This window comes from Delphinus delphis, chromosome X, assembly GCF_949987515.2.
Source record: "Delphinus delphis chromosome X, mDelDel1.2, whole genome shotgun sequence".
Lineage (NCBI taxonomy): Eukaryota > Metazoa > Chordata > Mammalia > Artiodactyla > Delphinidae > Delphinus > Delphinus delphis.
The window spans coordinates 125086580-125110741 of record NC_082704.1 but is presented as its reverse complement, the minus strand read 5'-3'; the positions used below and the strand labels follow the sequence as shown (position 1 = coordinate 125110741).

General features: G+C 49.2%; 1 protein-coding gene and 1 long non-coding RNA gene across 2 annotated transcripts in view; both read right to left on the bottom strand.

Moving 5' to 3' along the window:
* Positions 1-7748, bottom strand: part of LOC132418534 (uncharacterized) — a 103221-nt gene extending 95473 nt beyond the window's left edge. The window contains exons 1-2 of the long non-coding RNA XR_009518009.1: positions 6745-7748; positions 3132-5331 (exon numbers count right to left, since the gene is read on the bottom strand). This is a non-coding gene — a long non-coding RNA (uncharacterized lncRNA). The remainder of the gene's footprint in view (positions 1-3131; positions 5332-6744) is intronic.
* Positions 7749-8610: 862 nt separating this feature from the next.
* DHRSX (dehydrogenase/reductase X-linked) overlaps positions 8611-24162 on the bottom strand; it is a 191974-nt gene continuing 176422 nt past the window's right edge. Inside the window, exon 7 of the mRNA XM_060002556.1 lies at positions 8611-9080. Coding sequence (XP_059858539.1) covers positions 8883-9080 — 198 coding nt within the window. The 3' untranslated portion in view covers positions 8611-8882. The remainder of the gene's footprint in view (positions 9081-24162) is intronic.

The window sequence follows — 24162 nt, the reverse complement described above, 5'->3', positions numbered from 1 at the left end:
AGCAAGTATTTAATTGTATGGAGGCGAGATTCACATAACGTCCAATGAGTCATTGAAACTGGACAAATCAGGGACGCTGAGCACATTCACCATGTTGTGCAACCACCACCTCTATCTGGTGCCAGAACCTTCTCATCCCCCCAGAAGGAGACCTGTCCCCGTGAGCGGTCACTGCTCCCGGCCCCTGGCAAACACTAAGCCACTTTGTGTCTCTCTGGAGTTTACTACTGTGGGTGTTTTGTAGAAGTGGAATCATATACGATGTAGCCTTTTGTGCCTGGAGTCTTTCACTTAGGATGTTTCCAGTGTCCACCCACGATATACCATGTATCAATACTTCATTCCTTTTTCATGGCCAAATAATACTCCACCCGGGGGATGTAGGTTAACCCATTTTTAACGTCCCTTTACTTTCCTAAAACAAAATCACAGATACCTACAGACAAATGACCATAAAGTGATACCCATTTGAACATAGCAGTGCTTGGACCTCCCCCCCGCCCCGCCCGGAGAGGGTGAAGCAGTAAGGGGATGTCTTCGTATGTTGGATCCCCAAGATGGTGCCGGCTGCCCCAGGCCTAGAGAACTGGTAACTCAAATGCCACGAGCTGCCGCCTGCCCTACGGTTTCCCCAAATGCTGAACATTCAAGCCAAGGATAATCTTCTATGAATGCAATGGTTGCTCGCCTGGAAATTCAATCTCTTGCACTGATGTGTCAACAGCCGTGAGTTCTAGGCTGGGGTTAACCATAAACAGGGTTTCCCCTATGTGAACGTCTGGCCAGATGTGAAGAAGTCATGTGAGGTGTGAGAACATCTGACGCTGGGTACCCTGTCCTGTGCCTTGTAAGAAATCTAACACGCTGGCCTCCTCCTGCCAAATGCTAGTGCGAGGTCCACTCAGGGTGCCCCTCCCCACCTTTCCCCGCACCCCGGAGAAAACAGCCACTGCTTAGAAGCACCAGGATATCAGGAAAGGAGTCCAGATCACCAGGTCCACGTGATTTGCACCAAACCCACAACGGCGACATGACTCATACAGGAAACGTATTTGCAGCCTTAAAACGCTCTTAGATCCATCCTCTTATTTGAGTCTTATAACCATAAAAGACCCATTGAACAGAATGGGACACCGGGATCCTGGAGGGTAAACTGTTTGACCAAATTATGCAGTTGGCAATAGACATTTCACATTGTTGCTGCAAATCAGAACATGTTGTCCACCTTAAAGAGATACAATTCCCATTTGTCACTGATACCTCAATAAAGCCAGAAAACTAAATATTCCTCCCTTAAAAAGACATTCCACACTGCAGATCAGAACATGTTGTCCACCTTAAAGAGATACAATTTCTATTTGTCTATTTTCTATTTGTCGCTGATACCTCAATAAAGCCAGAAAACTAAATATTCCTCCCTTAAAAAAGTGTTCCTCTTAGTTCCCATGCTATTTTTTTCCTTTCCAGGATATTTTAAATGAAAACGTTTTATTGTATCTACACATCTGGTACCACGGTAGAGCAGAAGTCCCGCAGGGTCTTTTAAGGACAAAACAAGTAGGTTCTGGGTGAATTAGAACAGATGTACTTTTTAATGCATTCCTGGACCCATGACAGTATAAGGATTATTTTTAATTCTATATACTTGGGGATTTTTAAATACCCATTGAAGTAACCCATGGGGTAAAGAGGAACCATGAAAATAAGGACTGAACTATGTATCTATGAGATGCAGCCCAAGGGACAGACAGAAATGAGGACCCTGCGACCAGAAATATGAAAAGTAAAAAATAAAGGGCAGGCATTGGCTCAGGAAGCCCGACATGACATCCCAGAATGAAGGCAAAGAATGAAGGGAAAAAAAGGGAAGGAACAGATGTAGGCAATATCACCAGAAGTTCTAAGCTAGCAATAAACGCAAAGATCGCTAAAAGACTGTGAACTTCAGAAAATGCTTCACTGAAGAGAGCCCCAGAGACTGAAAAATTCTCAAGCTTTTTACTACGTACAGATGCTCCCCCATCACACATGCAGAAACCCCGGATGTCCTCATGTCTGGGATCGTGTTTGTGTTTTTGTGGCCGTCGGTAAACAAGCTACGGATTTAGATCCATCCCCTAGGATACTGGTACCCAGACGACAGAAAATACAACCCCAACTCATTTCTCTGGTTAAACGACAAATTCAGTTGACTACGGAGCTTGGATGGAGAACCATGCCTGGCGGGGATTTACCCCTAAGCATCCTTCAAACAGAACGCATACCGTCTTGCTGTCCACTCGGCAAACCCGGTTGGAGACAGGGCACATGTTAGGAGCCTTATTTGATGGATGAAGAGTCGGAAACACAGAGACCAAAAGGCTTAACGAGGATGCTTAACAAATGTGAGACTAACACTTCCCAAGGAAGAGCCCACATGGGAAATGGGCAGGGTGCTACCTCCCAGACCCATGGGTCACCTGAGGAGCTCCTAATCAGCCTCCCAACCTGTCCAGCCTTGGAGGGAGCCCGGTGCACCTTCTATGGTTGTATTTCCTCATAGCCAAGATGAGAGGTATTTTCGATACAGGCACCCTCAAAATCCAGTGGGAGCCGAGACAGAGGAAGCTTCAACTGGGTCATATCGGACACAGACCCCCCTTTGCAGAGCCCACTCTTTCCCGTCAAAAGTGCCTCTTATCACGTCTGGTACCATCTCCAGTTTCTAGGCATTAAGACCTGATATCTTTGAGTCCGAATCCCACCCTAGACAGCAAGCTCCTTTAGGACAAGAGCTCTGTGCCACTCAACTTTGAGCTCCATCCAGTGTTTGCTCAGAGCTTGGCTGGGTAACCCTACTCAACACATCATTGCCGAATGGATGGATGGATGGATGGATGGATGGATGGATGGATGGATGGTGAGGTGGTCGTTTCCACTGTCGTACAAAACTCATTGATGCTACATGCAGGGAACTGAGAAATACATGCACCATGGGTCCAATTACTGAATCAAGACTTGCCCAGGGATGGAAGGTCATCCATCCCGGTGTGTATGCACACAGCCCCGTTCCCAGGCTCCCTGAACGACAGCAACAGGTGTAAACCCAGGATCCCCAGTGCCCACCACGCCATGGACGTGGCCTTACTCACCCAGTGGTCCACGAGACTTCTCCAGCTGCTGCGAAGTGTCTCTGAGCTCTGAGGAATGTTCCACAATCAGGTGTCGAGGGAACATGGTAACTTCTCCAGAACTGTGTCCTCTCTCTCCCCTGGTGGACGAGCGACATAAGGCCGGTCATACAAAGAGGAGGAGCCTGTGAGGCCAGGGTCCTACACAGTCCAAATTGCTCTCAGAGCCTAGCTTCGCCCAGGGACTGCAGCATCTTTCAGGGGCCAGCAAGCTTGTTCTCAAAGTGACAGAGGATGTCGGACTGGCCAGGACTCTTCCTGCATCCTCATCCTGAGTCTGTACCTGGGAACCAACTTTGTGATGCTGCTAAGAGTAGCCGGCACTTGTGTACTATGACCTCAAGCCGTAAAGGGCTCTCTAGTGATGTGCAAATGCTCCAAGGTTGGGATCTTCCTGGAAGTCAAGATCCTGCTCTGCCATCCTGGCTGTCCGGAAATATTAGACAAGGCATGTCTCCATCTTGGTTTGAACATACAAAGTAATTCTAGTTCTGAAACACATCAGTCAGGGCTGTAGGGCTTAGCAGAACATCTGAGCAGTTCTGGGAGGGGCTGGCGCCCAGGGCTGGAAGCTTCAATCTGCATTTGCCTGGCCCAGAGGGTCTCAAACTTGCCTGAACAAGAGGATGGCTTGAGGAGGTCTAATGAATGCTGGTGCCCAGAGGAACGAACTTGGGGATTCTGCTGATGGTGGAGCTGAGCAGTAGTGGTTTTCAGAGGCTTCCCCAGTGTGCAGCCAAAACCCACTAGCCTTACTGGATCTCGGGGAGAGGTCTTCACCACCCATGAAAGGTAGGTTTGAGCGCATCAGTGGCCGGATGGAGGGTGTGCTGGGGGTGGGGGGGTCCTTATTGGGTGCAGACTTGCTCCTCTTTCTTGAGGTTGGAAGGAATGTGAGCAGAGAGGGCTACCGCATTTGCAGTTCCAGGGCAAAATGAAAATGTGGGTCCTTGTTCACGCTTCAAGAATTTCAATATGGCGGCCATAGGGCATTAAGCCAATAGGCGTCCTTATGAGCCCAGGGTCCCGTGTAGTGACATGGGTCACTCGCCCAGGAAAGCGGCCTTGGGTACATATAGAAGAAGCCGTGACCTCCGTGGTTTTCCAGTTCACCAGAAAAGGAATGGATGTTTCCTGAGTTTCCAAGTATCCAGTTCAGGTACCACGCAGTGGATTGAATATTTTCTACCAAAAAGATATGACCACGTCCTAAACCCTATTACCTGTGGATATGACTTTGTCTGCAAAAGGCTCTTGACAGATGTAACTAATGAAGGATCTTGAGATGAAGAGATCATTCTTGATTATCCGGATGGAAGTGAAGGGTCTGAGATGAGGTCCTCCTGGAGGAGGGTGGCCCTACATCCAATGACACTGTCCTTATAAGACACAGAAGAGGAGAGACACAGACACAGAGAAGAAGCCACATGCAGACACAGGCAGCGATGGGAGGGATGCGGCCACAAGCCCAGGGACGCCTGGAGCCCCCAGAAGCTGGAAGAGGCGGGAAGGATCCTCCCCGGGAGCGTCTGGAGGGAGCACAGCTCTGGGACATCTTGACCTCAGACATCTGGTCTCCAGGACCGGGGGCTGGATGAATTTCTGTTCTTTTCAGACTCCCAGTTTGTGGTCCTGTGTTACAGCCGCCCAGGACACTCTTATACACGACATAATAGTGAGCTGTTTGAATAAGCAGGGTCTTCCACTGGGACCATGCGCCCCCATCTTCACACAGTGATCTGAGCCACGGGCCACCAGGACCCACAAATCGTCTTGTGGCTTCACACCGTAATCATCACCTCCCCTGCAACTGTGATGAAGGGGGACAGGAATCTCTGACCCTCTGGCAGCTCTCTTCCTCGTGCTGGTCCATGGTCCCCGGGAGCCTCCTTGTCACCCTATGGTTCTCCCGGGAAGGGTGTCAGGATGTTTCTTATCCGAGCGGACGTCCTGCAGAGTCTGCGCACCTGCAGAAGGGGCCCTGGTTTGTTCCTCTCAGGCCACCACATGAACAGTCCCAGACGCTGCAGTCTCAGCTCTGCCAACCACAGCAGGATGCAGGCGAGGAGGTAAGGACTCAAACATACACGTCCTGGTCTCCTGTCCTTTTACACCACCGTCTCCTGGTTGCACGACACAGAACTCATAACATCTTGTTCATCTGTAAGGAAAACATGGTCTCTGGGGTTAGACACCCCTGAGGTTCCCACCTAAGGGCCAGCAGGAACTCGAAACTGGGTGAGACACCGAGTCTTTCTGAGGCTAAATGCCCACCCATAGGATAGGACTTACAAGGCTCCACGTGGCACACAGGGGTCAAAACCCAAGGTCAACAAAGTACGGGCCTCGGATAAATCTGACCTCCCCCCTTTTCTGTAAATAAAGGTTTATTAGAACACAGCCACACATGTTAGCGTAGCATGTGTAGATGCTTGTGCATCATATGGAAGAGGTGAGCAGTTGTAATAGATCATAAAGCCCTAAAATATGAAGATATTTATTAACTGGTCCTATATATAAAAAGTTTGCTGACCCGGAAACCCTCTTTCTTTCTTTCTTTCTTTCCTTCCTCCCTCCCTTCCTCCCTCCCTCCCTTCCTCCCTCCCTCCTTTCCTTCCTTCTTTCTTTCTTTCTTCTTTCTTTCTTTCTTTCTATCTAACTATCTATCTATCTATCTATCTAACTATCTATCTATCTATCTATCTATCTACTTACTTACCTACCTACCTACCTACCTATCTATCTAGTGTAGTGTGAACCCCACTCTGGAAGAGCTGCTGGTTGTTTTTCCAACGCATGAATGTGCTGGGGGCTGACATCAGGTTTGGGGCCTCAGTGGGATTTTGCCAATTGAGGGAATGCATGGTTAGCTGACCAGTGGTCCCTGGTCTTGAAATTCAGGGTGCAGTCTGGCAGGAAACACACAGAGTCCTTTCGCTAGCATTCTAAATGTCTGATCTCTCCATGTTGGAATTTGAGAACCCAAGAGCCATTCTCAGAGAGAGGATTGAGCCTTCCTTGCCTGACTGGTGGGTGAAGCAGGGCGGGCCCGGATGCCCAGGCAAAGGTCCACTAAGCTGCTAGAGATGTTCACATGTGTCAACAACTGTATGAGTTTCTTGTAACAAATTACCATCAAGGTGCTGGTATCTTAAAGCAACTGAAATTTATTCTCTCTCAGTTCTGAAGATGCGGAGCTGAGCTCCCTGAAGAGGCTCCAGGGGAGGGTCCTTCCTGCCTCTTCCAGCTTCTGGGGGCTCCAGGCGTCCCTGGACTTGTGGCCGCATCCCTCCCATCTCTGACTCTGTGGTCACGTGACCCCCTCCCTCTTCTGTAATCAGTTCTCCCTCTCCCTGTTTCCAATCAGCAACCTTGTGAGTACATTCGCCCTACCTGGATAAGCTAGGATGGTGTCCTCATCTTAAGACCTTAATGACATCTGCAATGATTCTCTTCCCAATAGGAACACATGTGCAGGTTTCAGGGGTTAGGATGTGGACATGTACCTTGAGAAGCCACCATTCAAGCCACTACAGAGGGAACTGGATGAAACCAGGATGGTCCCACCACTGACCTGTTTCCAAGGCATAGAGGGCGGCCGTCACACTGCTGGAAGATGAGGTGTCTGCAGACCCTGGAAGGTCCACGATGAAACTAGTTCAGGAAGAGCCTGACAGACTGCGATGGGCACCCAAATCCAGGGAGGCACGGGGCATTCGACATGATGGTTGTTATTACATTAGTATCGTGGTCTGAAGTAGAATCCAAGCCCTGCACACATCTCCAGGAGAGGAACATGCCTGTGTTAACAGACGATGAAATGAAGAAGCAGATACCAGAAGAGAGGCTTCATGTGACCACTGAAGGGCAAGTGGGCAGCAAAGCTGCCATTCTTAGACTAAGGCCCTCAAAAATGGTGGGGGAATGTGCAGACCAGCAAACCCTGTGCAGCTGAATCCCATGATTGGTTTAGTCCAGGCCCCGTGCCCGTCCCTGTCCTACAGACCCCACGGTGACAGGTGTCCAGGCCCCGTCCTACAGACCCCATGGTGACAGGTGTCCAGGCCCCGTCCCTGTCCTACAGACCCCATAGTGACAGGTGTCCAGGCCCCGTCCCACAGACTCCATGGTGACAGGTGTCCAGGCCCCATCCCACAGACCCCATGGTGACAGGTGTCCAGGCCCCATCCTACAGACCCCACGGTGACAGGTGTCCAGGCTCCATCCTACAGATGCCCATGGTGACAGGTGTCCAGGCCCCATCCCACAGACCCCACGGTGACAGGTGTCCAGGCCCCATCCTACAGATGCCCATGGTGACAGGTATCCAGGCCCCATCCCACAGACTCCATGGTGACAGGTGTCCAGGCCCCATCCCACAGACCCCATGGTGACAGGTGTCCAGGCCCCATCCTACAGACCCCACGGTGACAGGTGTCCAGGCTCCATCCTACAGATGCCCATGGTGACAGGTGTCCAGGCTCCATCCTACAGACCCCACGGTGACAGGTGTCCAGTCCCCATCCTACAGATGCCCATGGTGACAGGTGTCCAGTACCCATCCTACAGACCCTATGGTGACAGGTGTCCAGGCTCCATCCCACAGACCCCATGGTGACAGGTGTCCAGGCACCATCCCACAGACCCCATGGTGACAAGTGTCCAGGTTCCATCCTACAGATGCCCATGGTGACAGGTGTCCAGGCCCCATCCCACAGACCCCATGGTGACAGGTGTCCAGGCCCCATCCCACAGACCCCATGGTGACAGGTGTCCAGGCTCCATCCTACAGATGCCCATGGTGACAGGTGTCCAGTACCCATCCTACAGACCCCATGGTGAAAGGTGTCCAGGCCCCGTCCCACAGACCCCATGGTGACAGGTGTCCAGGCCCCGTCCCTGTCCTACAGACCCCATAGTGACAGGTGTCCAGGCCCCGTCCCACAGACTCCATGGTGACAGGTGTCCAGGCCCCGTCCTACAGACCCCATGGTGACAGGGTCCAGGCCCCAACCCTGTCCCACAGACCCCACGGTGACAGGTATCCAGGTCCCCTTTCTTACCCCGTGTCCTACAGAATTCCCTACCCCTCTGTTGAGGGTCTTTCCGTGAGTCACGGGGTGAGAGCCCTGATAGATGCCCTAATGGCGGCAGGAAGCCCCTAGGACCTGGTCCCCCTAAAGATGGTGGGGCAGAGGGTTAGGGTGGTCACATGACCCTTGATCAACAGACTAAGGAAGGCTCACGTCTCTCCCTTTCCAGGACCCACAGATCAGAGCCGCACCTCCGGCACAAATTGCAAGTGAGAGAACAGGGGACACAGGACACCCTCAAAGCCACCAGCGCCCAAGAGTCCCAGGCCCCCTTGAAAGTGTTCGTTTCACCCGGATGTTTCTACCCCAGGGTCCTCGGCGCCTCTGTGCTAAGCAAGAACACCGCCTGCGTGGCTGGCAGGGTTTAATGACTCAGGGCACCCGGTACAACTGGACACATTGGGGATCACGAGATTCATGGCTGAGGGCCAGCTGCTCGGGGTCGCACTCAGCATTCCTCTTCTCCTCAACTTCCGGCCCAGGGCAAGGAAGCCGACGGGAGACGCTGGGGAGACAGAGCCCCAAGGGCGGGGGATGTGAACGACGCAGACACGTGGTCCAGCACAGACACACCTGCGCGCGCCTGGCAGATCACGGTCTCCCCGGCGGGTGGCTAACCCTAGAAGACCTCCTGGGTCACGTCGGCGATGCCCGTCATCTGGCAACTTCTGGCCCACAGCTCTCGCTGAAGCTCCAGGTCGTACGTGACCCCCAGAGACTTGGTCTCTTTCTCGTTGTAAAGATAGCAGCCCCCACGGCCTTCCAGCGCTGGGGTGACCGCCGCGTAGACGGAGGTCCGGGCTCCCTCATCCGGGGTCTGCAGGGAGAAGGAAAGAAGAACAGAGGTCAATTTTCAGAGCAGAGACACGGGGGTTGCCACGCTCACAGACACTGTGGGTGACACAGCACCTCCGACCTTCCTCCATGGACTCAGGCACCTCCGACCTTCTTCCATGGACTCAGGCGCAAAGCCGGGCCGGACAGGCTGGGGCAGCCCAGCCTCCATGGGTGCAGGGAAGTGCACCCAAGTGGGCTGTACTTCCACATTGGGTTAATCCATTTCGATAGATGCATACGAAGACCCCAGTGTAAATACTCAGGTCTCCAACTCTTTTCTAAAAAGTTTATTTTTATTGAAGTAGAGTTGTTTACAACGCAGTGTTCGTTTCTGCTGTCTGGCCAACGCCTGATGAAACTGAAATGCTTCCTCGTTGGCTCAGAGCAGATGACTGTTCTGCCTCTGTGTTGAACGCACGACATTTAGCAATTTGAGGAGGAAACGTCGAGACGGCAGAAAGGTTCTTGGTTTCCATGCAGTGAGGAGAGTTACAGCAGGAGAACTGTAAGTTCAAGAAAAAGCTTGAAAGGCTGAGAAGAGATTGAGAAAAGTGGACCTCGGGCAGTAGGAGGGAAGGAGGAAGGTTTGAACGCCAGACACCCTGTGTTTTGGGTTGGGAGCTGGTCCCTGGGCACGGTCAGTGGATTAGAAGAAGACGTGGGGTGGTGGGGTGTATATATATAACTCTGTGTGTGTGTCTGATGGAATATTACTCAGCCATGGAAAAGAATGACATAATGCCATTTGCAGCAACATGGATGGACCTAGAGATTATCATACTAAGTGAAGTAAGACAAAGACAAATACCACATGACATCACTTACATGCAGAGTCTAAAAAGTAATACAAATGAACTTATTTATGAAACACAAACAGATTCACAAACAGAAAACAGAGCTACAGATACCAAAGGGGAAACGGGGGCAGGGATAAATTAGGAGTTTGGGACTAACAGACACACACTATTATATGTAAAGGTCCTACTGTACAGCACAGGGAACTATATTCAAAATCTTGTAAGAACCTGTCATGGAAAAGAATCAGAAAAAGAACATAGATATATATATAAAACTGAATCACTTTTCTGTACACCTGAAACACTGTAAATCAACTATAATTTTTTAAAAACTGCAAAAAAAAAAAAAAAAAAAGAACCGGTGGATTAAAAGAACCAGGCAGAGAAGTTCAAGGGATTAGACCTTGTGGGAAGTGAGGGGCTTTGGGGCTACGATTCAGTGTCCAGAAACCTACATAATCCCCTCATGTTACTGTCATGACGATGACTTGTCAGGAGCTCATCGCATGTAACACACGTTTGGAAATCCGCTCAACACGCCTAGCCCTGGTCCTTCTCGTGTGCCTCTAAGAGTGTCCCATTGTGGGACCCTCAGGTACACACGCAGGCCAGGAAACAACCCCACGGTCACGTCTTTCTGGATTCAGACGTGCTCAAAAGGGCCATCTCGGAAGTCGTGATGACAAATGTCCCCCGGCACTTATAATCGGGCTGGAGAAGGTTAAGAAGAGAAGCGCAGGGCAAAGCTTCCTTTACTCCACGGAGCCGTCTGACAGGCAGAGAAGCCGCGACTCTGAAGGTATTGTCTGGAAGACCAACACCTCCCCGTGTGATCTCCCAAGAGGGCTGTGTACCCACCTGCCAAAAACACTGGACATGACAAAGATGGGAAACTGCGGAGGGCAGCCGGGTTAACTGTTCCTTTGATGTTACCCGGTCCCATACTCAAGGAAGCAAGATCCTGGGACCCTACGGTCAAGACATGAGTTGACGAAGACAATCTGAAACATATGGGCGTCTCCCAGGAGGAGCCTGAAAGTTTGCAAGAAAGTCCACAGAGGGGAACACGCATTATTGGAAAGCCTGTGTTCTCATGTGCTGGGACGGAGTGGGAAGGGGTGGCCATGGGTCACGTCTCTTCAGGAAAAAACATTCATTTCACTGTAGCAACGAGCTCCTTTAGACAGGATTCTACTACTTTTTTATGGAGATAAAGTTACACAATGTTATATGTCAGTTATAAAGTATAAAGCATATTGATCTGACACGCAGTCTTATGAAGACTCCTAAGTGTTTGGGGGTTTTTTCCCCAAGTGTTGATAGGGGTTTTTTCATCTTATTTTAGTTGCAGTTTCCAACTTTTAGAAACGCGTAGGTCACCTATTCCACCAGCCCCAAGTCTCATCCTTGTCAATTCGTCAGCGTTGCTCCGATGCTTTCTCACATCTGGTTTTCTGTATATGCCATTCTTTTCAGATGTATTAAACAAAAAATCCTCCAAGAAAAAAGGATTTACTCGTTTTAAATAGGAGACGCTGCCTGCACGTCGCATGTGCCCTGAGTCTGTTTTCTGGGAACGGATGTTGGATTTACCTGTCTTCCTGGGGCGGTGGCTAGGACCAGGGTTCTGTTTCCACCTCAACTGTGATTCGATTCTGGTGCTGTCCACCCAGAGGTGGCAAAGCCTGTGCGTGTTTATGGCCTCGGTTCTCCTTAACGGTGCTCACCACACGTCTCTGGGGTCCTCCTGCACTCCGGACCCACTGACTATAGATACTGGGGTACCCAGGACCCCCGCAGGGCTGAGGATTTCCAAGAACGACTCACAGAATCCAAGACGGCATCTCCTTGGGATTCCACTTTTGTGATAAAACCCAGACCAGGCACAGCCACGTGCAGAGCGTGGGCCGCAGGGTGAGAGCCGGGAGGGTCCCACACATACACTTTCCAGACGATTTTCCGTTATACGTTATTACAAGACAGAGGAACTGCTCTTCCCTTCAGTGGTGTCCGAGACGTTCTTCTTAGGATGGATGTACACCTCCTTGGCAAAAAGATCCTTCAATTGGCTCCTGGGACGAGCTTGTTTCGTAAGTCAACCGTTCTCCAGGTCGAGGATTCAGGGGTCCATGCCCAGAAATCCCCTGCCGTGTTTCACCCCCAGAGTGAGTCACCTCCATCAGAAACACCTGCTCTGTTGCAGCCGCAGGCTCCCCCGCTCCTGGGATTTCCCTGGGACGTGTCCAGCCCTCTCTAGAGGCTGCTTCTTTGGGGTCCTCCAGTGGGCCTTATCTGGGGGTCCACTTCCCCCACAGGTTGAAAGCCCTCTTGTCTGGGTAACAGTGCTTGTGGTCCGCATGTCCAACTAAGACACAAGGATGGCAGTTTCAGAAGGTACTGCCTGTGGTGTGCCGGACATGAGCGTGGGATGCCCAAAGGGCACGGCACTGGGCCCAAAATTCAGCTACTGTCAGGAGACGGGATTGCAATGGAAATCTGTTGGTCATCCTGTTTCTGAAGGAAACAGACTTCGAAGCACAGACATATACCCCCGTGCACACACAGTCACACGCACTCACACATTTACACCCATACACACACACATTCACTTGCACACACATATATACACCCATTCACACACACATTCACTTGCACACACATATATACACCCATTCACACACACATTCACTTGCACACACATACCCCATGCACACACACACATTCACATGCACACATATACACCCATTCACATTCACATGCACACACATATACCCTCATGCACATACACATATACACCCATTCATGCACACATTCACATGCACACATATACCCCCATGCATACAGTCACATGCATACACACATATACCCCCATGCACACACACATTCACATGCACACACGCATTTACATGCACACGTTCACATGCAAAAACACATACCTCCATGCACACATTCACATGCACACACATATACCCCCATGCATAGTCACATGCACACACACATACACCCATCCACACACAGTCACATGCACACACACACATATATAACCATCCACACACGTTCACATGCAACACATATACACCCATCCACACACACTCACATGCACACACACATATACACCCATCCACACATTTACATGCACACATTCACATGCAAACACACATACCCCCATGCACACACACATATACCCATGCACACATGCATTCACATGCACACACCCATGCACATATACACCCATCCACACACCCATCCACACACATATACCCCCATGCACAGTCACATGCACACACATACACCCATACACAGTCACATGCACACATACATATACACCCATACACACACATTCACATGCACAATCACATGCACACACATATACACCCATGCACACAAATACACTTACATGCATGTACACACACTCACCCAGGGTGGCCCTGCCCAGCCAGGTAGTTCTCTGACATGGAAAAGGACGGGGGGAAAAAAAAGAGCTGTTCTTCGTGCTCGTGCATCTCACGGAGAATTAATCTCATCCACTTATCCCACTTAAACACATGATAGATGCTGGGCTAAAAACAGCCACCCCCGAGCATCTGCAGACATTTCCAAGCCCTGGGCAGATGATAAAGATAGAAGAGATGAGACTCATTTGTACTTTTTAATCCTAAATGTTTTGACGCTCACGAAATGGACGGTTTTACGCATTTCTTCTTCCCGACATCCGATGTCACTGTCCTAACCCTCACCCGTCAGGGTGATGACACATCACGCCTGAGTGAAAGGAAGGAAGTCTGGTAGACGCTGAGATGCACACGTGTGTATAAGCAGGCACACGTACACTCGGTCACATGCACAACACACACTCCCTCCCACGCCCAACGTTAACTTTGGGACATTTAGCTACATCCTCTGAAGGAGGGAGTGGCACCAAAGAACTGCGGGTCCCAGGACCAGGGTTCAATTTCTGCATCACCTCTCGTGACCCAGGAGACCTTGCTAAAGCCACCACTCTCCGTTAGCCTCAGCTTCCTCACCCAGATGCCAGGTGTTTGTGTGGGTGTCCGGCCCCCGATGCTCAGGTTCTGCCACATAGACCTGAGACCAGCAACGTCCATGGCGGGTGGGAGATGCTTCTTAAACAGGTGTCCAGTGAATGCATACGTCCTGCTATGGATGGAATGTGTGCAACCCCCGAGTTCATACACTGAAGCTCTTATCCCCAATGGGGTGCTATTAGGAGATGGAGCCTTTGGGAGGGGATTAGGGTTAGATGAGGTCATGAGGGTGGGGCCCCCAGGATGGGATTAGTGTCCTTAAAAGAAAAGAAGATGCCCCAGAGCTCCCTCTCCACCACGTGAGGACACGGCAAGAAGGCGGCATCTGTAAGCCAGGAAGACAGCCTCGCCAGGGACTAATCTGCCCACACCGTAATCTCAGACTCCCAGCCTCCGAAACCTGGAGAAACAAATGTCTGTTGTTTAAGCTGCCCAGTCTGCAGTGTTCTACTGGGGCAGCCTGAGCTGATGACTACATGTCCCAACTCTATATTTAAACGAGGATGTCTTCAGGTTATCTAAAAAGCATGAAGAGGAAATAACCAGCACCCCTTTCCCCAAATCCTTTTGAGCTAGAACCCAACAGACAAAAGAGGTCATGGTACTGGTCCAAGCAGCTTCGGTGGGGGCAGCAGAAACTCCTGCAGCACTTACGTGTGCCAGGCGCTGCCCTGAACACCACGAGGGAATCCTTCTGAAGCATCCCCCACCCCCATTCCTAATGATGCCTTCGAAACACGTCTCGGAAACATCCCCGTGGCACCCAGGCTGTGCCGGATATTGGAAAACACTTCGTAAATGTTGGCACATTTAACCTGTATCCCAACACCACGACGTGCACACAAATACAGCCTCTAATTTACAGAGGAGGACATGCAGGGATTTTTTAACATATTAAAAACGATTCAGTTTTATGAATGAACACATATTCAATTCACAGTTCATCGTCTAAATAATGCATTTCAAAAATCCGCTGCAGGATCCTTGATCAAAATAAAGATGACAAGCGTTCGGGAAACATCCTTGTTCTGATGATACCGTGGACCTGAGGACGGTACCTCCTACGATTTTTAAAATGAAGGCTGTACCTCCCAGGTACACCTGCTGCAGCTCCCAGCACAACTGGATTACCTGTCCCCGTTCACTTGTCATTGATAGGAGCTCTTCCAAGCACGATGAAGTGTGTTTCCTGGGTGCCATGGGCTGGGAAATGAGAGTCGGATTCTGAATAGATAACAAGATGCTCTAAACAGTGGTCCCTCTGGGATAAACAACATCTCCCATTTTACCTGCAGCTTAAAAAAAAAACCTGAGATCCTCTTGGAGACTTGTAAGAAAGCAGAGATGTCTCAAATGTGAAGCCAAACCCCGGTAGCAAACAGGGTGGCTTTTATCAGAGGCTTCGGAATCCCTGAAGAACAGACGCACGCCGGGGGCCTGGGGCGCAGGGCTGGGGAGACACTGCGTATTTACAGCTGAAGTTTTTCTCTGCATGAAGCCAAAAAGCCAAGAGAGATCATTTAGATAAGAGCCCCCGCGCCCCTGGAGCGGAAAACCAGCAGAGGTGATGGGTCGAGGGCTGGGTGCAAGCGCACAAAAACTAAATAAATAAAATAAAGCGAAGGAAAGAGAGCAGAGGGTGGGGTTCACACGGTGCATAACAGAGCCGTGAGCTGTGTGCGGTGAGAGGGGAACACGAACGCCTTATAACTACCTAATTATCCAGGGCTTTACAGTGTTGCAAATGCTTTCCCACGTATTATGTCAGCAATGCTCACAACAGTCTTAGGAGATGGTATTATCCAGAATTAACAAATTACGAAAATGAGGGGCAGAGAGGACGGAGGGGAGGTGCTGCACGGAACGGCCAGGTCTTGCTTCTTCCAGAGACTCCAACCCTCCCCATCTTCCTCATCAGTCATGATGGGTGTGTCACCCACACCCACGGCCTCGTGGGTCACCTCCCTTCCTGCCTGCATGTTTGCAACCACAAATTCCACCTGCTCCTCTGAGCGGCACACAGACGCTCAGAGCAGCCCAGCTGGCACCCAGAGGTAGAGACCCTACGGACACACCTCAGGGTCAATCATCCTTCCATCCCCACCTGCCAGTTCCCCCATTTCCTAGACAGCCACCACCATGCACCCGACTTCCCTGAGTCAGAAACCCCAAATGACCCGAGTCTTTCTTGGTTCACTTTCCACGGGCAAGCAGTCAAGACGGCTGACTTGGTCTCTAGAATCATTTTCAAAATGAACTCCTTCTGCCCCTCTGCACCGGCCTCTAACCAGACCCCAGGTCCATCCCACCACGCCCTCCAGTCCACGGGCTGCTCTGTAGGCTGGGTGCATCTGATCCTACAACATCGCTGTTTTGGGGTTTTTTTTTGAAGTATAGTTGATTTACAATGCTGTGCTAATTTCTGCTGCACAGCAAAGTGACTCAGTTATACACACAGACACTTTCTTTTTTCATATTCTTTTCCATGATGGTTTATCACAGGATAGAGAAGAGTTCCCTGTGCTCTACAGTAGGACCTTGTTGTTTATCCATTCTATATATAATAGTTTGCATCTGCTAATCCCAAACTCCCACCCATCCCTCCCCCATCTCCCCTCCCCCTTGGCAACCACAACTGTGTTCTCTGTGTCTGTGAGTCTGTTTCTGTTGGGTAGATAAGTTCATTTGTGCCATATTTTAGATTCCACATGTGAGATCACATGGTATGTGTCTTTCTCTGTGTGACTGACTTCACTCAGTAGGATCATCTCCAGGTCCATCCATGTTGCTGCAAGTGGCATTATTCTGTTCATTTTTATGGCTGAGTTAATATTCCACTGTGTACATGTACCACATCTTCTTTACCCACTCCTCTGTTGATGGACATTTAGGTTGTTTCCATGTCTTGGCTATTGTAAACAGTGCTGCTATGAACACTGGGGTGCACGTATCTTTTTGAATTAGAGTTTTGTCTGGATATATGTCCAGGAGTGGGATTGCTAGATCATATGGTAGCTCTATTTTTAGTTTTCTGAGGAATCTCCATACTGTTTTCCATAGTGGCTGCACCAACTTACATTCCCCCCAACAGTGCAGGAGGGCTCCCTTCTTCTCCACACCCTCTCCAGCATTTGTTATTTGTAGACTTTTTAACGATGGCCATTCTGACCAGTGTGAGGTGATACCTCACTGTAGTATCGATTTGCATTTCTCTAATAATTAGTGATGTTGAGCATCTTTTCGTGTGCCTACTGGCCACCTGTAATAACACCACTATTGACATCTGTTATCGGGCGTCCTGGGAGGAGGTCCAGACCCAACATCTAAGACACTCATTGGGGCTGGGACCAGTTGTCCTGGGGAGAATGGAGATGGGGGTAGTTCACACCGTTTGTGGGGATCTGGGGTTCTGATGAGGGACCCAGCAGACAAGGGAGAAATGACAGTATGGCCACCCTCATCTTGAGCTATTTCTGCATCACTGATGGTCCCAGCCTGGTTCAGGCTCCGAGGACCTTAGCCCAGCCTTCAACCCCCTCCAAGGGCTGCACCTTTCGTGTCCTGCGTCCACTGCAAGGGCAGATCATTGACACCGTCCTCCTCCTTTCAGCACTCATGAAGATTGCTGAGGAAGGGAGTACCCACTGCCTGGTACGATGTTGGGACATACCTCCCGATGCCCTATTAACTGTCTTCACAGCTCTGTGCAGAGAGATGTCACGAGTCTGAAGGACATCACACCCTAACTCCCTGCTCCATGCCTCCTAGGGAATCCCATCTGAGGTGATGTGATCTTTTTTTTTCCTAAGGTGTATAGAAAATGGGAGATGTTATTTATCCCAGAGGGAGCACTGTTTAGAGCACCTTCCTGTCTATTCAGAATCCGATATGCATCTCCCAGCACACGGCACCCAGGAAACACACTCCATCATGCCTGGTGCGTGACGTGCACCATCCTCAGATCACGGTATCGGAAGGACAAGGATGTTTCTCGAAAGCTTGTCACCTTTGCTTCGATCAAGGACCCTACAGTGGATTTTTGAGAGACTTTATTTAGACTATACTATAAACTGTGAATTTTAATATATGTTCATTCATAAAACCGAATCGTTTCTAATGTTAAAAAAAAAAATCCCTCCACGTTCCCCTCGGTAAACTGGGGGCAGGATTCGTGCCCGCCCCGTGGTCTTGGAACACAGATTAAACACGCCGACGTTTACAAAGTGCTATGCGACATCCAGCATGTCGTGGGCGTCATCTGGGCGTTTCTAAGACGTGCGTCAAAGGTCTCATCAGGACGGGAGGGGCTGATGCTTCAAGAAGGACTCCCTCGTGGCGTCCGGGGCAGCGCCCGGCACAGGTAGGTGACGCAGGCGCCCACCTGAGAGGTGAGTCTTATCAACGTGCCCCAGAAGGGCAGGATCTGAAGGCAAGGAGCTTAAAAAGCCACAAGGTGATGGTCTGGACACTTGAGATCTAAGGAGAGAGGGGAGTGTATGAATTTCCTCTGGGGGCTCTTGGGAACTATCACAAAATCGTGGCTCAAAACAGCACAAGGGTATCATCTTCTTCCAATCCTAAGAGGTCGGGAGCATACAGTGGATCTGGGCGAAAATCCAGGTGTGGGCAGCGCTGTATTCCTTCTGGAGGTGTCGTGGGGAGAGTGTTTCCTTGCCTCTTTCAGCTCTGAGAGGCCACTGCATCCCCTGGCCCGTGGTCCTCTGTTCCACCTTCAAAGCCAGGAAGCCATGACCTCTGCTTCTGCCGTCACTTCTCCCTCTCTGACCCTCAGCCCCCCAACCGCTCTTATAAGGACCGCTGTGATGACCTTGGGCTTCCCCTGGGTCACCAGCATCTCCGGCGAGAGGCTGACCTCCAAGGAGCCTGGAGTCATGGATGGCGGGTCCCTAGGACATGATGGAATGTCAACTGGGGGTGTCACATGTCTTAAGCTGCTGGGACAGCGTGCTTGCACCTGGATGCTTGGTCCCCGACAACGGAGCAGCTCAGGACGCAGAGGTGAGACAGAAGGCTCCCTGGACGTGTGTCCCTGAGGTGCTTAACCAGGCCTCTCAGCCGCTGAGCACATCCATCCGAGAACCAGACTTTCCGATCCGTCTTCACTGGACAGATTTCGATGCATGAAGGGAACCAACCACGGCCAGCCATATATGTTATCCTGACAAGGGCACACTGCACAGGGGAGACGTGATCGTTTGTAATTGGAGACCTGCTAAAGGGAATTTCAAAGGGCTTACTGGACAGGAGCCCGGACCAGGGGACCAGAGGCAGTCAGCACTGAAAACCGTGGTACGATTTTTTCGTGGTATGCGTTGACCTTGAGGGGGTGGGGGGAGGCAGCCAGGATGACACCCCCAAATGCAAGGGCCCGACGGCCTCTGGGAGATGCAGGTTTTCTGTATCGGAGCTAGATTTGATTTATGACGCTACTGACTGCTTCCTAGATGCCTGAAGGGCACTCACTCCCTCTGAAGACCTTCCCTGACCCTACGGCACAGACAAATGGAATGGTCTTGACTTGCTTGTAGAAAGAACCAATTAAGCCTCTCATCTTTATGAATGTATCAGCCTGCTGGGTTGTTTCAAGGTACTAACTGGTTTACCCAGGGGACCGGCTCTGAATTTGGAATCAAGTCCACGGCTTTTGATAACGTGTAGAATAGAGGTTTCGGAGTGATAGAAAAGAATGCCATTAAATGACATAAAGGGACATAAAGACACATAAATCCTCTAGACCCCCTCCCCCAGCCCCCCAGGGACTGAGGGCACACCCTTGAAGACTTCACACAATGCATGCACACACACGTACGTGTAACGAAATAATACGTATAATGATGACATACAATCATCATTACAAAGGTGACATCAGAGCCTGCCACTGTCCTACAACATTTTTCTTTTTACAACTCACATCACTTTTGCTTTATTACCATGGTAACAAATAGGCTTCCGCTACGGAATGCTACAGTTTCCATAATTTCCTCTCTTATATATAAAAGCACCATTACTCAGTGCCCTGTGGTTGCACATTTTAAACCCAAATGTGCATGTGATGATCAAAAGATTTTTAACAAATGATTCGCAGGTGCAAGCTTCACCTCAACGTTGGACCACAAAGAAAGAACACCACGTACTCTCTCGGGATGTACAGGGATTCCTGGAGGAATAGGGAGTATGTCTAAGCGTGGATGTTTTGCTAGCGAAAGAACTTAAAATTTGAAAAATTTTAACATCCTTTGCTTGAGAATTGAGAGACTAAAAGGTGAGCTGAGAAAAAGCAAACTGAAAAGAGTTAATGAAGGTCTAAACGGAGCCCAGGGGAGTAGCTGACTTCATTCAACTGGAATCAGGAGCATTCCCGAGCTGGAGGAAAGAGATTTAGTAAAAACACATCAAGTCTAACACTGGAAACAGACGATTCTATCGATAAGAGGATGCTGCCGGAACTAACCACAGAAGAGGAAGAAACCCTCAAGCAAGCAACAAGCATGGAAGGCATTTTGAAAGCGGACTTAGAATTCCTTTTCTGAAAACTCCCAAACCCTGAGAGTTTTCAAAAGGAATCGTTCCACTTTTCAAAAGCTTCTCATGACAATTAGACTATTCCGAAGCAAAGGGGGCAGGAAATAGAAAGCTTCTTAATTCTCTCTCTTTTCTTTCTTTTTTTTTTTTTTTTAAACAAATCATCAAAACTTTACCATCCACACTTGTCAAAAAACAGCACAGAAAGGGGATCTCCAGCTCCAGGATAAATATCACTAAGCAAGTGCGCAGTGAAGTCGCTGGGGAACAGAATCCCACAGAATGAGGCTCCACGACGGTCAGGATCTTTCGAGAAATAAAGACCACCCCTTCTAGGGAATGTACTGACCCACACCACCCACATAAGGGAGGAAAGGAAACTAAAATGCAGTCCCCTCTCTAGGTCAGAGCCAGCCAGCTTTGTCTGCAAACGGCCAGATAAGAAATGCTTTTGACTTCTGTGGGCTTTTCGGTTTCTGTTGTAACTTCTCAACTCTGCCTTTGTAACACGAAAGCAGCCACGTGTGCCAATAAAACTTTATTCTCAAAACCATGCAGCCGACCCACAGTTGTCTAACCCTGTGCCCCGTAGGTCAGGTCTTTAAAAAATTAAACTGATACTTTATTTGTTAAAAAGTAAGATAGGAAGACTTCCCTGGTGGCGCAGTGGTTATGAATCTGCCTGCCGATGCAGGGGACACAGGTTCGAGCCCTGGTCCGGGAAGATCCCACCTGCCGCGGAGCAACTAAGCCCGTGAGCCACAACTACTGAGCCCGTGCGCCACAACTACTGAAGCCCGTGTGCCTAGAGCCCAAGCTCTGCCACAAGAGAAACCACCACAATGAGAAGCCCGCACACCACAACGAAGAGCAGCCCCCGCTCGCCGCAACTAAGAGAAAGCCCGCGCACAGCAACAAAGACCCAACGCAGCCAAACATAAATATATAAATTTCTCAAAAAAAAAGTAAGATAGGAATGATATACAACATAGCATACGATCAAGTATAATATACAAAGGACAATAGGTATAAGTATTCTTCAGAGAGAAACATTAGATGTTTTCCCTTCAAAATAACAAATTAGCTACCAGGACAAATGATACATGAGCTACTATTTAATTGCCTAGAGAGTAGATGGGGACATTTCCAAAAGCAGCACACAAAGGAGACAGTCTGATCCCTATATGCAGATTAAATAAGCATATGGCTAAAAAAAAATTGAGATTGAAAATCTATTAGAAAGTAGAAGATGTCAGGGATGGAACTGGTAAAATCATGTTTTTGTCTATTCTTTTCTTGTTGTTTTTTTAAAATGAAATAGACATTTATTTTCTTTAACATTGTTTTCCTATATTTTGAAATTATATTTTCCTGTTCCCACATACCATGAATCACAAAGCCATCACCACAGGCAGTACAGGCTCAGAGTATACTGAACATGGTCATCAGTGAGGCCATTATAATGGGATTCTTCTGATAATGGGATAGAAAGTTTGGAATCTCAATATTTCTTTTTTTATAAATTTATTCATTCATTCATTCATTTATTTTTGGCTGCATTGGGTCTTCGTTGCTGCACGCGGGCTTTCTCTAGTTGCCACGAGTGGGGGCTACTCTTCTTTGTGGTGCGCGGGCTTCTCATTGCAGTGGCTTCTCTTGTTGTGGAGCATGGGCTCTAGGCACGCAGGCTTCAGGAGCTGTGGCACGCGGGCTCAGTAGTTGTGGCTCACGGGCTCTAGAGCACAGGCTCAGTAGTTGTGGCGCACGGGCTAAGTTGCTCCGCGGCATGTGGGATCTTCCCGGACCAGGACTCGAACCCGTGTCCCCTGCATTGCCAGGTGGATTCTGAACCACTGGGCCACCAGGGAAGCCCCGTACTTAACATATCAAAATTACTTGAGAAGGAATCATGTCCCTTGAATAAATAATCTTCCATATAACTATGTGCATCTAGGAAGTTATAAATCAACGTGCATTCCACAAATGATATATGCCACATACTCCATCTATATGTATGCATGTATATGTACGTGTGTGCAGATATACACACAGATATACATGTATCTATTTTTTTGTTTCTCCATTTTCAAAGTATTTTTCTCCTATGTTCCAATATCTTTGGTTATAACCATACAATATTACTTTCTTGTATGTTCTTGAAGCAGAAAATACAAAGGAAAAAGTATCGGCAACATACATAACCGATACAAATCAACAGCCAGAAAAAAGAACAGAGATGAATCCAAAACACAAAGGCTAAACACCCCCTAGAAACACGGGGAAGAGGCATTTCCCAGAAGCCAGCGTCCAGACGCCAAAGAAACCCACGGACACCGTTCCACCGCAAGGATACTGCGGAAAATGCAAATGCAAATTAAAACACAGTAAACGCCACTTCCTGCTCCAGGACTGAAGAGCTCGGCAGTGGACCCAAGCTGGCAAAGACTGAAAAGTCCAACACTTAACGCATATGATGAAGATGTAAACCACTGGGAATTCTCAGTCCCTGGACTGTGCACTGGGAAAACCAAATGGAATTCCCAGGAAACGTGAACATGTGAGAAGCTTCTAGCCTTAAAATGTCACTGCCTGTGATATTCCCTAGAGAAAGTGAGAAGTGGAGATCCATGGAGGACCCTTCATGGCAAAGCTGCGGTAACAGGAAAGAACCGGAAAGAACCCAAGTGTCCTTGACCCTGAGAATGAATCTGAACCATGATGTATGTGCAGGGGGACGACTTCACAGGGATGGAAAGCAATAACCTACTTCTACATGCATCAACATCGGCAGATCGCCGACATTTAATACTAAGTGCTTTGGGGTAAACTGACCCCTCAAAAGACATGTTGAAGCCCTAGTCCCTGAACAGGACTGTATTTGGAAATGCGGTCTCTGCAGCCATGAAGGTTCCGAGATGTGATCCTCCTGGATGAGGTGGCCCTACATCCAAGGGTCCTTCTAAGAGACAGAACAGGAGAGACCCAGACACAGAGGAGAAGCCACGTGAAGACAAGAGGCAGAGACGAGAGGGACGCGGCCACGAGCCCAGGGACGCCTGGAGCCCCCAGAAGCCGGAAGAGGTGGCAAGGACCCTGCCCTGGAGCCTCTGGAGGGAGCACGGCCCTGGGACACCTTGACCTCAGACGTCTGGTCTCCAGGATGGGGGAGGGTGGATGTCTGTGGTTTTAACCCACCTGATTTGTGGTCATTTATGACAACGACCCCAGGAAACAAATTTATGGTGCAAAGAAAGTACATCACAGACATTACTTATGTCAGGATGAAAAAATGCAAAATTAAATTTCAGAGACACACCCACGTAATGAGAAACAGGAGAATGGGTAACAGCACACCTGGGATAGGGGTTACGTCTCGGGGGAGGAAGGAATGTGCCTCTGGAGAAAAGCAGGGCGTGGCAGATGCTGTGATGACGTGTGCTCATTTATTATTGACTTTTAAATATTTTATTCTGATGTGTTCCGAGTTTGTAACATTTTTAATAAACCCTATTCAGAACCGAAACAAACATCAGCATTTCAGGAAATAATTAGGAATAAATGCAATAAATATATGGGCATTTATGGAGAATTCATAAGGCACCTCTGAAAAGCTCTAAGATTTTGATCACCAGTTCCCAAGTGTGGCTTTTCCAAGACCAACAAGCAATTCTGCGAC